Source organism: Symphalangus syndactylus, chromosome 15, assembly GCF_028878055.3.
Source record: "Symphalangus syndactylus isolate Jambi chromosome 15, NHGRI_mSymSyn1-v2.1_pri, whole genome shotgun sequence".
NCBI classification, from domain to species: Eukaryota; Metazoa; Chordata; class Mammalia; order Primates; family Hylobatidae; genus Symphalangus; species Symphalangus syndactylus.
In genome coordinates, this window is record NC_072437.2 from 76817324 (window position 1) to 76831711 (window position 14388).

Sequence of the window (14388 nt, forward strand, 5' to 3'; positions counted from 1 at the left end):
GAGAAGAATATCTTAGTGCAGAAAAGGGCAATCTTCCTTTCTATTCCTGAAGCCCCACAATGTCTCATCCTCTACATCTGAGTGTTCAATGTAAAATCTAGGTAGTAAAGACAGAAGACACATTTTGCGTCTATGTCTTTTTATTTTTGTGTTCCCACGAGTCAACTGAGGTAAATTCATATATAAGATTCTGAAGAGTTTTTGGGAATAAGAGCACAAAATGAAGGAGGGCCCTTTTTGAATTTTTGAAAGTTCTGTTTTATTCAGTCAAACAGAAATCAAGCAAACTTTACAAAAATTTCAATGATATAATAATGACATGATAATTACATCTTAAAATTGTATGGTAATATTTCTGTATATATGATCAAATTTAAGTGTGAAATATTTTTAATGACTAAAATAATGACAAACTGAGTCAATTGATAAAATCAATTAAAGAGGTTATTTTTATTCAATAAAGTGGTAACCATCGTTAATATCAAACTTCCACTCAAGGTTGAAGAAGAAATAAAGAAGCATGGAAGTAATCCTGTGGGATTACCAGAAAACCTGACTAATGGTGCCAGTGCTGGCAATGGTGAAGATGGATTAATTCCACAAAGGAAGAGCAGAACACCTGAAAATCAGCAATTTCCTGACACTGAGAATGAAGAGTATCACAGGTGAGCCTATGGCAACATTTAATGGGAGATAACTATATGCTGTCAAACTAATCCTAATTTGGGCTAATATTCATGATGAACAAATTTTATACTTTTACTAGAATATTCAGCCTTGCCTGTTAATCAGAAAAATGAAAATCAGTAAACAATGAGTTACCGTTTTTTCCAGTCATTAATTTATTTGAAAAATAACCAGTATTGGCAAATGTGAGGGAAAAGGCACTTTCTTTTCTTTTTAATGAACTTTTATTTTAGCTTCAGAAGTTCATGTGCAGGTTTATTATATAGGTAAACTGTATCATGGAGGTTTGGACTACAGATTATGTCATCAGCCACATAATAAGCAAAATACTCAAAAGGTAGCTTTTTGGTCGTCTCCCTCCTGCCATGCTCCACCCTCAAGTAGACCCTGGTGTCTGTTATTCTCCTCTTTGTGTCCATGAGTTCTCATGTTTAGTTCCCACTAATGAGTAAGAATATGTGGCATTTGATTTTCTGTTCCTGCATTAGTTTGCTTAGGATAATGGCCTCCAGCTCCATCTGTGTTGCTGCAAAGGAAATAGTCTCATTGAAAAAGACATTTCATACACTGTTGGTAAATACATTTTGAACATTAATTTAGTAGCGTATATGCACACACACATATATAACATAGTAAGGATATATATGTATGTTAAAGATATTTGTATAGATTTGTCACATATATACTTATATATAAGGGCATTTCTTACAGCATTATTATATCAAAAAGATGGATCCTTATCAATAGGAATTTATCATTATCTAAAGTAAATCCTTGCCAATAAGAAATAGCTCAATTTTCATGCCCAGAAAATAATACAGTATGCAACCATTTTTTACAAATGAGGTTAGATCTAGAGTATACTGATTACTTCATAATTAAAATGTATTTAAAGCATTTAGTTTGGTAACACATGTTAAGATAATTTTGTTAGAATTCTTGTAATATCTGCTGTGTTGCAAATAGAAGCTACATGCTACATTGACACTGTACCTTGTTAGCAACAAGATTGCTAGTTATTAAATTTTTGTTGTCAGTGCCTGAGTGCCAAAATATTAGACCCTCAATCTGAATATTGCCAAGGGATTGCACATGGGGATCTATATTTAATATAAACATTTCAGTATATTGGGTAAAACTTTTATTAAAATATATCAAAGGATCTTTCATCTGCTAAACCAGCAGCTGGCCTGCTTTTTCTGCAAAGAGCCAGTTAGTAAATATTTTAGGCTTCGTGGACTATATATACTTATATATATTTTTTGAGACAGGGTCTCTGTTGCCCAGGCTGGAGTGCAGTTGTGTGATCACGGCTCACTGCAGCCTTGACTTTCTGGGCTCTAGTGGTCCTCCCACCTCAGCCTGTCTACTAGCTGGGACCACAAGTTGCGACATCACACCCAGCTAATTGAATCTATGGACTGTAAAGTGAATAAGCATGGCTGTGTTCCAAGATTCTTTACTTACAAAAACAGGCATTGGGCTGGATTTGGCCCACAGGTGCTAATTTGCTGACTCTTGTGCTAAAAGGAAGGTGCTGCTAATGCAGTAACACTCATTTGTAAAATTTCCCTGCATGTGTGACATTATCTTTCCTTTGAGAAAAGGATATATTTCAGTATTCTGAATTTCTGCCACTTTATTCCTGCTAATAGAACTCAGTATTTTACTGTGATCAATTACTTTGTATATTTGATGAGTATCACCTGTCCTAGAATTGGCTGATTTTTATCAAGCAAGAAATACTCTCCTTGAAACTTTCAGTATTTCTTGGCCTTTATGTATAAGCATGAACAAAATGACAATCAGCTTATGTAATCTAGAAATGTTCAAGGTGACTTTTAGTTCTATAGTCTTAAGAATTTAACACCTCGCATTTTTAATGCCACATGTGTATAATTTTTATAACCTTTAAAATATATAATTGTTATATAAAATTTGAAAACTACACCTGTTATATAAAATTTGAAACTATTTGTCTATTACTTTTCCATGACTGTGGAAGAAAATTACAACATTCTCAGTCATGATTCCTAAATATGATGTTCTTAAAAGAACTGTCTACACTCACGAACTCAGATTTTCTTTTCATTCACTCTTGATCTCATGCCAGTAAGTCTTCAATTTCAGCAGTCCTCCAACGCTGTTTTTCCTCAAGATTATCACTAATTTTTTTCTTTAATAAATGTAGGCATTTTTCTTACACCTCTTTTTGTTTAATCTGTCAGCAATATTTGAGGCAATGGAGGGCATCTCCTCCCTAACGGCATCTTCACTTGGCCTTCTGGACCTCACTCCCTCAGGCTTTTCCTCCTGCCTTTCTAGTCCATTCATCGTGGTCTGTTTTTCTTGCTCCTCCTCATCTTTCTCCTTTTGGACATTGTTGTTTTCCAGGGCTCAGTGCTCAATCTTTTTCTCATGACCTTTTCTTTTTCTTTTCTGGAGACAGAGTTTTTCTCTGTTACCCAGGCTAGAGTTCAGTGGTGTGATCTCGGCTCACTACAACTTCTGCCTCCTGGGTTCAAGTGATTCTCCTGCTTTGGCCTCTCGAGTAGCTGGCATTACAGGTGCGCACCACCATGCCCGGCTGTTTTTTGTATTTTTAGTACAGACTGCAATTCCCCATGTTGGCCAGCCTGGTCTCAAACTTCTGACCTCAGGGCATCTATCTGCCTCGGCCTCACAAAGTGTTGGGATTACAGGTGTGAGCCACTGCATACAGCCCCTTGTGACTTTTTCTACTGTGTATATGCCAGTGACTTCCAAATGTATGTCTCCAGCTCAGATCTCTCTCCTTAATTCCAGATTTCTATATCAGCCTGCCGACTTGATGTCTCTATTTGGTTAGTTATTGGGTATCACACACTTGTCAGATCCAAAATTGGGCTACTGATGTCCTTCCTGAAATCTACACCTCATGAACCCTTTCCTACTTTGGTTAAGGGCAACTCTTCCTGTTGCTCTGCCAAAAATCTCGGTGTCATTCTTGACTCATCTCTCTCTCTCTCTGACACCTCACATCTAATCTCTCAGTAAATCTTGTCAGGTCTACCTGAATAATATGTCCAGAAGCCAGTCATATCTTGTACATCTGAGCCACCCTCATCTGCAGGCTAGATGAGTGTCACAGACTGGGAATTGATCGTCCTCGCTTTTAAAAACTTCCCTTTTCATCAATTCTTAGCTCAGTGGAAATATTTAAAACATAAGTCAAATTGTGTCATTCCTCTGCCCAAGCCCTTCTGATTGTCTCCCATTTCACTCTGACTACGTGTCAAAGTTCCTCCTAATTATCTTCCTTGCTCTGCTTCAGCCACACTGAATTCTTGCCCTCACTTATCAACCCCTAGTGCTTAAAGACTCCAGGCACACTTCTGTGCTTGGCAGTTCCCTGTGTCTGGAATGCTTTTTCCCCAGATATCCTCCTAGCTTTCTCTTTCCATTCCTTCAGTTCTTTATTTAAAACCACCTTTCTAAGAAGAAGAAGAAAAAGGGTAAAAAGAAACACATTAAGGAAAAACCACTTTCTGAGGAAGAACCGTGTGCTACCCAGATGCGTCATGCTTAAGATTCAATTGGGAGCATACCAGGGATGCTCTCTAATGTAATGAAGGGAAGGTTCAGTGAAACAAAGTGATTTATCATCTCTAACTTCAAACCCATTTGTATCTTGACATAAACGCTGTTAACTTTATGTCATCATTTCTTAGAGTCTTTGATATACAAATAAAAGATTTTTGTATAAGAAAAAAAACATCCCCTTTCTCAGCAGGGACTTTTCTGACCCTCCCAACATTCCCACCGCCCTCCCCATCAAACACATAAACGTTTCATTTTCCTGCTTTAGTTTTTCTCCTCTAACATACTGTATATTTTGCCTTATCTGTCTGTTGTTATTGTGTGTTTTTCTCACTCTCATGAATAGGGTTTTTATTTTTCACTACCATATCCTCACTGCCTAGAAAAAGGCCTAGCATATTGGATGAAGCTACCTAATAAATACTTATTAAATGAGTGAATGGAGTTTATCCTGGATATATTGTTTGATTAATTCTCACTTTAAAAATGTTTGACATGGTTCATTCTAACAGTTTTGCCCCGTAATTACATGCATTTTTAAAATTGTTTTGGCTCTTTATAATAAGCTACATTCTTTATATTAATTTTTTTATTTTGAGAGAAAAGCCCAATATTGTGGTTATTCACTATTTATTCTTTTACTAGTAATCATAATTGCAATTATGGTAAACTGAGTCAGAGGAATTGCAAACTTTACTGGTATTTTATTTTATTTAATTTTTTTTGAGATGGGGTCTTGCTGTATCCCCCAGGCTGGAGTTCAGTGGCGTGATCTCAGTTCACTGCAAACTCCGCCTTCTGGTTCATTCATTTCTCCTCCCTCAGCCTCCCAAGGAGCTGGGATTACGGGGGCATGCCACCACGCCCGGCTAATATTTGTATTTTTAGTAGAGATGGGGTTTCACCCTGTTGGTCAGGCTGGTCTCGAACACTGTACCTCAGGTGATCCACCCACCTTGGCCTTTCAAAGTGCTGGGATTACAGGTGTGAGCCACTGTGCCTGGCCACTAGTATTTTATTTAAAAAAAAAATTAGGGTGGCACATTTAATGGACTTACAAATTCTTTTCAAGAGTTTATGAACTTTTGGTATTTGAAATAAAGAGACAGAGTTGGAGTTTTTTGCTTCCTATAGTAAGAGGAATACTGGTCAGACACTGTCTATTCTGATGGAGCAGGTGCTGCTGCGTGGCTGTATTTCAGAAGCAAGCTGCTCACATTGATATTGGTTGGTGAGCAAGACCAGTGGTCATTGATTAATTGGCTAGATTTCAAACTGGCTCTGGGTGGCTTCTTGTTACCATTGGTACAGGTCATTTCTTTCCTAAGTTAGAGTCAACTTTAACCAAAAATTTTCCGTATAGAAGTTGCCCTCAATTAACTATGTTCAAAATGAAACTATTTTATATTCCAGAGTTGTAGACTTCATTTTAAAATTTTGGTCAAGATGAATTGGTTAATAATAGCTCTCAGGAAGATCTGTTTTCTTTTTTTTAAATACGTATTTCTCTGTATAATTTATTCCTTAAAATTAATTATTTTCTTTCTGTTTTTGGTATTTTTAGAAGCTTTTGCTCAAGTCCTAACATAATCTCCAGTAGGAGATTTTAGTCTCTTTGTCAGTTCATGTATGTATATGGTAATGATATTCTCTTTTTAAATTCCTTTTCTTGTTCACTTTCTTCTCTGTACAATAACAGTGATATTCTTATATATCTTTACCTCATTTAAAAGTAATTACAGTTTTCTGCTGGCAAATTCAGCTTTTTATATTTTGACTAAATACTAGGCTAAAAGTGAAGAAAATTTACCAGGTCATTTTATTTTCAAGCAAAATCATTACTAATAAAAATTACTATTTTTGAAATACAAATAATGACATTAGATATTTTAAAAGTAAGGATACACCCCCCCATAGTCTGGCTTTCTGTTTCCACCCAAATCTCATGTCAAATTGTAATTCTCAGGTGTTGAGAGAAAGACCAGCTGGGAGGTATTGGATCATGAGGTCGGTTTCCTCCATGCTCTTCTCGTGATAGTTCTCACAAGAGCAGATAATTCTGTAATGGGCTCTTTCCCTTTCACTTCTCTCTCTCCTGCCGCCTTTTGAAGAAGGTGCCTGCTTCCCTTTTTCCTTCTGCCATGATTGTAAGTTTCCTGAGGCCTCCCCAGCCATGTGTAACTGTGAATCAATTAAACCTCTTTATGAATTACCGAATCTCAGGTATACATATATATACATAAAATTTTCTTTATTCCACTCATCAGTTGGTGCACACTGGCTAATACCATATCTTTGCATATGTGAATTGTGCTGCAGTAAACAGGTATGTAGGTATCTTTTTGAGAGTACGATTTCTTGTATTTTGGGTAGGTATCCAGAAATGAGAATGCTGGATAGAATGGTAAGATCTACTTTAACAGAACTCTCCATAATGTTTTCCATAGACTTGTACTAATTTGTATCCCCACCAACAGTGTATAACTGTTCTTTTTTCACCACATCCACACCAACATCTGTTGTTTTTTTATTTTTAGTAGTGACCATTCTGGCTGAAGTGAGGTGATATCTCACTGTTGTTTTATTGTACATTTCCCTGATGATTAGTAATATTTAGCATGTTTTTATATTCTTGTTCACCATTTGTACATCTTCTTCTGAGAAATGTCTATTCATGTCATGTGCCCACTTTTTAATTATTTGTAATTTTCCTGCTGATTTGTTTGAGTTTCTGGTAGGTTATGGACAATTAATGCTTTGTTAGATTCATAATTTGCCCATATTTTCCCCATTGTATAGGTTGTTGGCTTACTTTGATGATTATTTCTTTTGCTGTGCTGAAGCTTTTTAGTTTCATTAGGTCTTATTTATTTTTATTTTTGTTGGTTTTGCTTTTAGGGCTCTCATCATAAATTATTTGCCTAGGCTAATATCTTCAGGTCTTAGGTTTAGGCCATTAATCCATCTTGAATTAATTTTTTTATATGGTGAGCGATAGAGATCCAGTTTTATTCTTCTATATGTGGCTATCTTTTTCTCCCAGCACCATTTATTGAATAACGTGTACCTTCTCCAGTGTATGTTTTTGTATCCTTTCTCAGAGATCATTTGGTTGTAAGTGGCTTTTTTTCTGAGTTGTCTATTCTGTTCCATTGATCTGTGTATCTACTTTTATACCAGTACCATGATGTTTGTTACTGTGGCCTTAGAGTATAATTTGAAGTCAGGTAATGTGATGCCAACATGTTTGTTCCTTTTGCTTGGTATGTCTGTTGCTACTCAGGCCCTTTTGTGGTTCTACATGAATGGCAACTTTTTAAAATAACTCTGTGAAGAATGACATTGGTACTTTGGTAGAAATTGTATTGACTCTGTAGACTGCTTTGGGCACTATGGCATTTTCACAATATCAATGCTTTCGGTCCAGGAACATAGGATGTATGTTCATTTATTTGTATCATCTGTGATTTTCTTCAGTGGCGTTTTCCAGTTATCCTTTTATAGATCACTCACCTCCTTCATTAAGTATATTCCTAGGTATTTTACTGTTTCGCAGCCATTGTAAAAGGGATTGGATTCTTGATATGACTCTCAGCTTGGTTGTAGTTGGTGTATAGTGGTACTATACCTTAGTATTTGTATATTTTGTAACCTCTGAGACTTTACTAAATTTATTTATCAAATATAGGAGTGTTTAGGGTTTTCTAAGCATAAGATCATGTCATTGGTGAAGAGATAGTTTGACTTTCTCTTTTCCAGTTTGGATGCCCTTTATTTCTCTTGCCCAGTTGCTCTGCCTAGGACTTCCAAGTTTTATTCTTAATATGCATGAAAGTAAAATTAAAAGCGATTAATGATCAGTTTATTTCACATCTTTCTCTCATACAGAGATTAAATTAATTCAAAGTTCTATGTTAAAAACACAATATTAGACCCTGTCTTGTTCCAAAGGGAATTTCTAAGTTGTCTATAAATTATAGACGAATCAAGAATATAAGTGGAAAGTGTTTCCAAAAAATAAACATAAAAAGTATCGGTTAACACAGGGGTTTCCAATCCCCAGGTGACAGACCAGTACCAGTCCCTGGCCTGTTAGGACCTGGGCCACACAGGTTAGTGGTAGGTGAGCAAGTGAAGCTTCATCTGTTTACAGCCACTCTCTGTCACTCACATTACCACTGGAGCTCCTCCTTCTGTCAGATCAGTGGTGGCATTAGATTGTCATAAGAGTGTGACTTGAACCCTGTTGTAAGCTGCTTATGCAGGGGATCTAGATTGCTCACTCCTTATGAGAATCTAATGCTTTATGATCTGTCACCATCTCCTGTCACCCCCAAATCAGACCATCTAGTTGCAGGAAAACAAGCTGAGATCTCCCACTGATTCTACATTGTGGTGAGTTATATAATTATTTAATTATATATTAGTAATAATAGAAATGAAGTGCACAATGTATGTAATGTGCTTGAATCATGCTGGAACCATCCCCCACCTCAGGTCCACAGAAAAATTATCTTCCACAAAACCAGTCCCTTGTGCCAACATGACTGGAGAGAGCTGGGTTAACAGATGTGAGACCCCTTTGCCTTGTCTTGGATTAATGTGCCGATATACATTGTGTGAATGACATCTGATGGCGCCATCTTGCCCTGTAGATCATTTTAGGGACACCTCCAGTATTTCATGAAAATTAAAATTTTTTCTAGTGATGAACAAAATGATACCCAGAAACAGCTTTCTGAAGAGCAGAACACTGGAATATCACAAGATGAGATTCTGACTAATAAACAAAAGCAGACAGAAGTGGCTGAAAAGAAAATGAATTCTGAGGTATTTTCTTTAGTCATTTTCAAATGTTTTATATGTGTATGTATTTAAAAAAGCTTTATTTTGGAAAGTATAAAGGACTTTTAAATCACATATATCCATATATATGTGTGTGTGTATATATATATATGTATACACACACACACACACACACACAAACACACCCTATATATCCTTGGTCATATATCTACATATGTACATATAGGATAAGGCCATGTTCTTAATTCAACTGCATTTGCCTGCAACAGTCGAGTAGTGACCTTCACAATGGTCTCAATCCAAAGGAAAAGCATTTGATATTTTTCATAAGAATTGATGATCTTTCCTATATCAAAAATAAGTTTTGCTACTAACAACAGATTTGCTAGTTTTTGGACATTAGTTCTTCTTTTTAAAATATTAATAGAGAAGTCAGTTTGTTATTTTCACTAATAGGAAAGTAGGAAATGTATAGCTGGGTCAGAGGCCACATGGTGGATGTCATTATCCTTGCTTTTGAGGAGTGGAAGAGTTTGCTCGAAGTAGTTTCTCATTTCAATGCAAAGAGCTTTGAAAACAATGACATGCCATGATACACATTTAGTGATAATTTATTGATAAGTATTTTGTTCCCAGATGAATAGTTCAGTATGTTTCCCCTATTTCACACTTACTACTGTTTCAAATATTATAAAGAGGAAAGAAAAGTTATTGCAATGGCAAATAATCTCATGATTTCTAAGAAAAGCCTTGTAAGTTGTATCTTATTTACCATTTGTATTTTGAAATAAAAGGCTTCTTTTATATCTATATATTTACACCACAGAAGTAACTGTGATTTTATGGAGGATCACTAGCAGTAGCATCAGAAGACCTGGCAAAAATCCTGCACGTTGCATATATACGTGTGTGCGTGTGTGTGTATTCTAGATGGAGTCTTGCACTGTCACCCATGCTGGAGTGCAATGGCACAATCTCAGTTCACTGCAACTTCTGCCTCCCAGGTTCACATGATTCTCCTGCCTCAGCCTCCTGAAGTGCTGAGATTACAGGTGTGAGCCACTGATCCTGGCTGCATACATTTTTTGACTTCTCCTTTTAAGAATCATGATCTTAAATGAGTTCAGTGTTGTATGTAGAAGTGCAATGCTTAGATGCAGATGTGTACATTGTAGAAGGGTACAATGCTTAGATTTAACAGTTATGAATAAATGTAATTCTTATAACTGACTGTAAAAATATTAGAAAAGTAGTATATTGATAAAACATTCCTCAGAAAAAGGAACTTAAAGAACTTTGAGAAATTGCTTCTGTTCAAATATATGCATAGCTAAGGCTCTTACGATGGTGTGGTTTATAAGTTAGATATCAGAGTGTAAACCCAATTTAAAACATGTAGCCAAATGTGTTAATCTTCTATTTTATGCCTCTGGGTTTTTTGTAATTCAGAGAAAGGCTTTTCCAATTCTGAAATTCTTAAAAATCCTCTAGTGATTTATTTTTCATGGTCTTTAGATAAACATTTCAACTTTTTGCAATTTACACCCTTTTAGATTTGAAGTTTTGTCCAACTTTTTTCCAGTTAAATATCCACTATGGGAATTATTTCATTATACAAATATAAATGTCATTCTTTAATTTTAGAAGAAATCATGATATGTCATTCTATTGAGTGCTAACTAAAAGTTCACTTTGTTTACTTAGCTTTCTCTTAGTCATAAGGAAGAAAAAGATCTCTTGCATGAAAATAGCATGTTGGAGGAAGAAATTGCCATGCTAAGACTGGAACTAGATGAAATAAAACATCAGCATCAGCTAAGGGAAAATAAATTTTGGGAGGAAATTGAAAGTGTGAAAGAAAAGAATGATAAACTTCTAAAGGCTGTAAAATTGAATAAAGAAGCATTAAGAAAAATCAATAAGTACAGTGGACAGCTTAGCATTTTGAGAACTGGGAATGTCAGTTCTGAACTGAAGAATATAAGACACAGCTAGGAAACACTGGAAATGGAAATTCAATTATGTTATTGTAGACTGACTACTGCTCTACATGATTGTGATCAAAGTCAGATAGCTGAAAGGGACTTCTTTCCAGAGAACAAACATGAACAGTTTTATTTACAGGAGAAAATGAATTCTCATATATCTAACCTAAAAGATAACAGTGAGATTCTTTCTGAACAACTCTAATGCTGACAGTAAAATTAATAGCCTAAAAATTAAGCTCCATCCCACGGGATAAATTCTGAGAGAAAAGATGATGCAGGCCACCATCTTTTTTGTTCGGGCAACTTAGTCATTCCAGCGTGCGGGCTTTGGAGAGTACAAACGCAGCAGGGGTGGAAGAGATCCTGTGGCATAGCACAGCTGCTTTACCAAATCATGGCCAGACTGCTTCTGTAAGCAGGCCCCTGATCCTGTTCCTCGTCACTGGACAGGACCTCCCACCTGAGGCCTCCAGCTACCCCCATCAGTGTTCCCTGGCCAATGGAGATTTAAAACCTTCCTGGGACAGAGTTCCCAGAGAGAGGGGTGGGCCACCACCTTTGCTGTTTGGGCAAATAGCCCTTCTGGCCTGTGGGCTTTGGAGATCCCAAGCTGACCAGGGGTGGAAGTGGTACCTCAGCACAGCACAGCCACCCTGTGAAAACGTGGCCAGGCTCTTGTTTAAGTCAGTCCCCGACCACATTTCTAATCACTGGGTGGAGCCTTTCAACCAGGGTCTCCGGCCATCTTCACTGCTGTTCTCTGGCTGACAGAGGTTTCAGGCCTCCCTGAGTCAGGGCTCCCAGGGGGAGGACCAGACTGTCATCTTTGCTGTTTGGGCGACTCAGCCAGTTCAGTTTTAGAGTTTCAGAGTGTCTGAGGCGACCAGGGGCTGAAGTGAACCCCCAGCACAGCATAGCCACTTTACAAAAATGTGGCCAGACTTCTTTTTTAAGCAAGTCCCTGTTCCTGTTCCTCCTGACTAGGCAAGACTTCTCAGCTTGCCTCCAGCTGCATCATACAGGGGTGTTCAGATTGGCAACAGGTTCATACCTCAGAGGTACAGAGCTCTCAGAGGAAAGGGCAGGCTATCATCTTTGCTTTTTCGCAGGCTTCACTGCTGATACCTTCAGCCACTGGAAAATACGAGGCAATTGGGGACTGGAGTGGACCCCCAGCATACCACAGCAGCCCCACAGAAAAGTGGCCAGACTGTTATGTGGGTGCCCGTTTCCATATCTCCTTGATGGGCAGGTCCTCGTGGCCTGGGTCTCCAGCCAGCCCCCAACTTGAGCTATCAAGCCAGTAGCAACTCAGCAATTCCCTGGACAGAGCTTCCAGGAGCAACAGAAATCCTCTCTGCCACTGCCTCTGCAGTGGAACTGCCCTTGCTACCCTCAGAATATCAAGGGAGCAAAGACCATAAGTGCCATATTGACACCTCCAACAAGCTGCAGTTGATGCAAGGAACAAGCCAGTCCATCTTCCACAGGTACAACACACCCCCTACTGCTCATCACCAGACAAGGAACCCTGGCTTGGGCCCACAGCACAGACCCTCCATCCTGGGGTGATTACATTAAATAACTGCTAACTTACACCTCTCTGGGGTGGAGCCCCCAGGAGAAAAGGAAAGTGGTGGAGCAGCAAGTCAGCTGATGTGGAGCCCAGAGGGCAGGGACAGCTATCTCTCTAGGCTCCACTTGCTCTTATGAGACACTTTATCCCAGCACTTAAGGAGTGCTGAGGTCAGACCAGCTCCATCTCATGTGTAAGATTGCCCAGCGCAGATCAGGTCTAACAGTACCCTTCTTAAAAAAGGGGACTTGCTTAAAAAAGAAGTCTGGCCACGTTTGTGTAGAGCAGTTGTGCTGTGCTGAGGATTCACTTTCGAGAGAGTTCTCCTCTGAGACCTGATCTCTGCTGGGCAGTTTTGCACATGAGATGCGGCTGGTCTGACCCTGGTACCCCTTAGTCTGCTTGCCTCTCCCAGGACCCCAGCCAGGCCACACCTGCTTACAGGGCACTCTCAGGTGCCCATAACATAGCTTCTGTACCAGTGGACCATGCCTGATCAGTGGAGAGCTGCAGCAAGGTGGCCTCTACAGCCACGCACCAGCCTGCACATTACGTCTCCATACTGCAGCCCTTTATATGGAAACCTCCTACATCACTTTGCTGTGTGTGTTTACAAAGGTGGTTTTTGTTGTACTTGCCCTAACAGCATATGAGAATGCAGCTCACACCCCAACCCACACAAACTGCCACTGAAGACAAAGCCATGAGGTAATGCTGTGCAGAGGAAAAGTGACCTTCTTATACCCTGAGCGACCACTGTTTCTTGGGGGGACTCAGAGAAGGCACCCAGACCTTCACTGGCCAGCCACCTACCCCAAACCAGCACTGCCTCCCGTGCAACAGCACATAGAGTCAGCAGGGGTCCCCTGGCCCACACCCCAGCTGTTTTGCCTCCACCACTGGGTGAACGCCCACAGGGAGGCAGGGACTTTTGCATCTGCTAGCATTCTGCCACAGCTGCTGCACTTTGGTCTCCTCAGTGCAGTGGACTCCAAACCTCGAGGAGCCAGAGAACAAAGTTGTGGCCCAATACAAGTTCCCCAGAGTTAAAGCACACAGTCCAGGAATTAGGAGCTGCACACTGGCCCCTTAAAATCCTCCAAAAACAAAGCCAGTTAGCTGAATCCACCTTACACCACAATCAAACCTTCAAGGTCATCAGATATAATAAAAGAAAAATACCTTGTCCAAAGGTCAGCAACCTCAAAGATTGAAGGTAGATAAGCCCATAAAGATGAGAAAAAGAATCTGTGCAAGAATACTGAAAACTCAAAAAGTCAGCATGCCTTCTTTCCTCCAAATGACTGCATCAACTCTCCAGCAAGTGTTCAGAACTGGGCTGAGGCTGAGATGTCTGAAATGATACAAGCAGAGTTCAGGATATGGGTAGGAACAAAGTTCACTGAGTGAAAGAAATTTGTTGTAATCCAATACAAGGAAGGTAAAAATCATTGTAAAACATTGCAGGAGCTAACAGACAAAATAGCGAGTATAGAGAAGAACATAACTGACCTGAGAGAGCTCTAAAGCACACTAGAAGAATTTTCATAATGCATTCACATAGTGATTATGTGTGATTGCATTATGAAAATTATTGTAGTATGTGTGGGCACCTGAGAGTGCCCTGTACGCTGGTGTGGCCAGGCTGGGAGAGGCAAGCAGACTAAGGAGGGCTGAGGTCAGACCAGCTCCATCTCATGTGCAAGACCACCCAACAGAATAGACCAAGAAGAGGAAAGAATCCCAGTCTTG

At 39.0% G+C, this 14388-nt stretch overlaps 1 protein-coding gene across 1 annotated transcript in view; it reads left to right on the plus strand.

Annotated features, from left to right (window-relative positions):
• Positions 1 to 12091, plus strand: part of LOC129463995 (POTE ankyrin domain family member D-like) — a 30129-nt gene extending 18038 nt beyond the window's left edge. The window contains exons 6-8 of the mRNA XM_055244774.2: positions 499 to 665; positions 8973 to 9096; positions 10777 to 12091. Of these exons, the coding sequence (XP_055100749.1) occupies positions 499 to 665; positions 8973 to 9096; positions 10777 to 11067 (582 nt within the window). The 3' untranslated portion in view covers positions 11068 to 12091. The remainder of the gene's footprint in view (positions 1 to 498; positions 666 to 8972; positions 9097 to 10776) is intronic.
• Positions 12092 to 14388: the final 2297 nt, after the last annotated feature.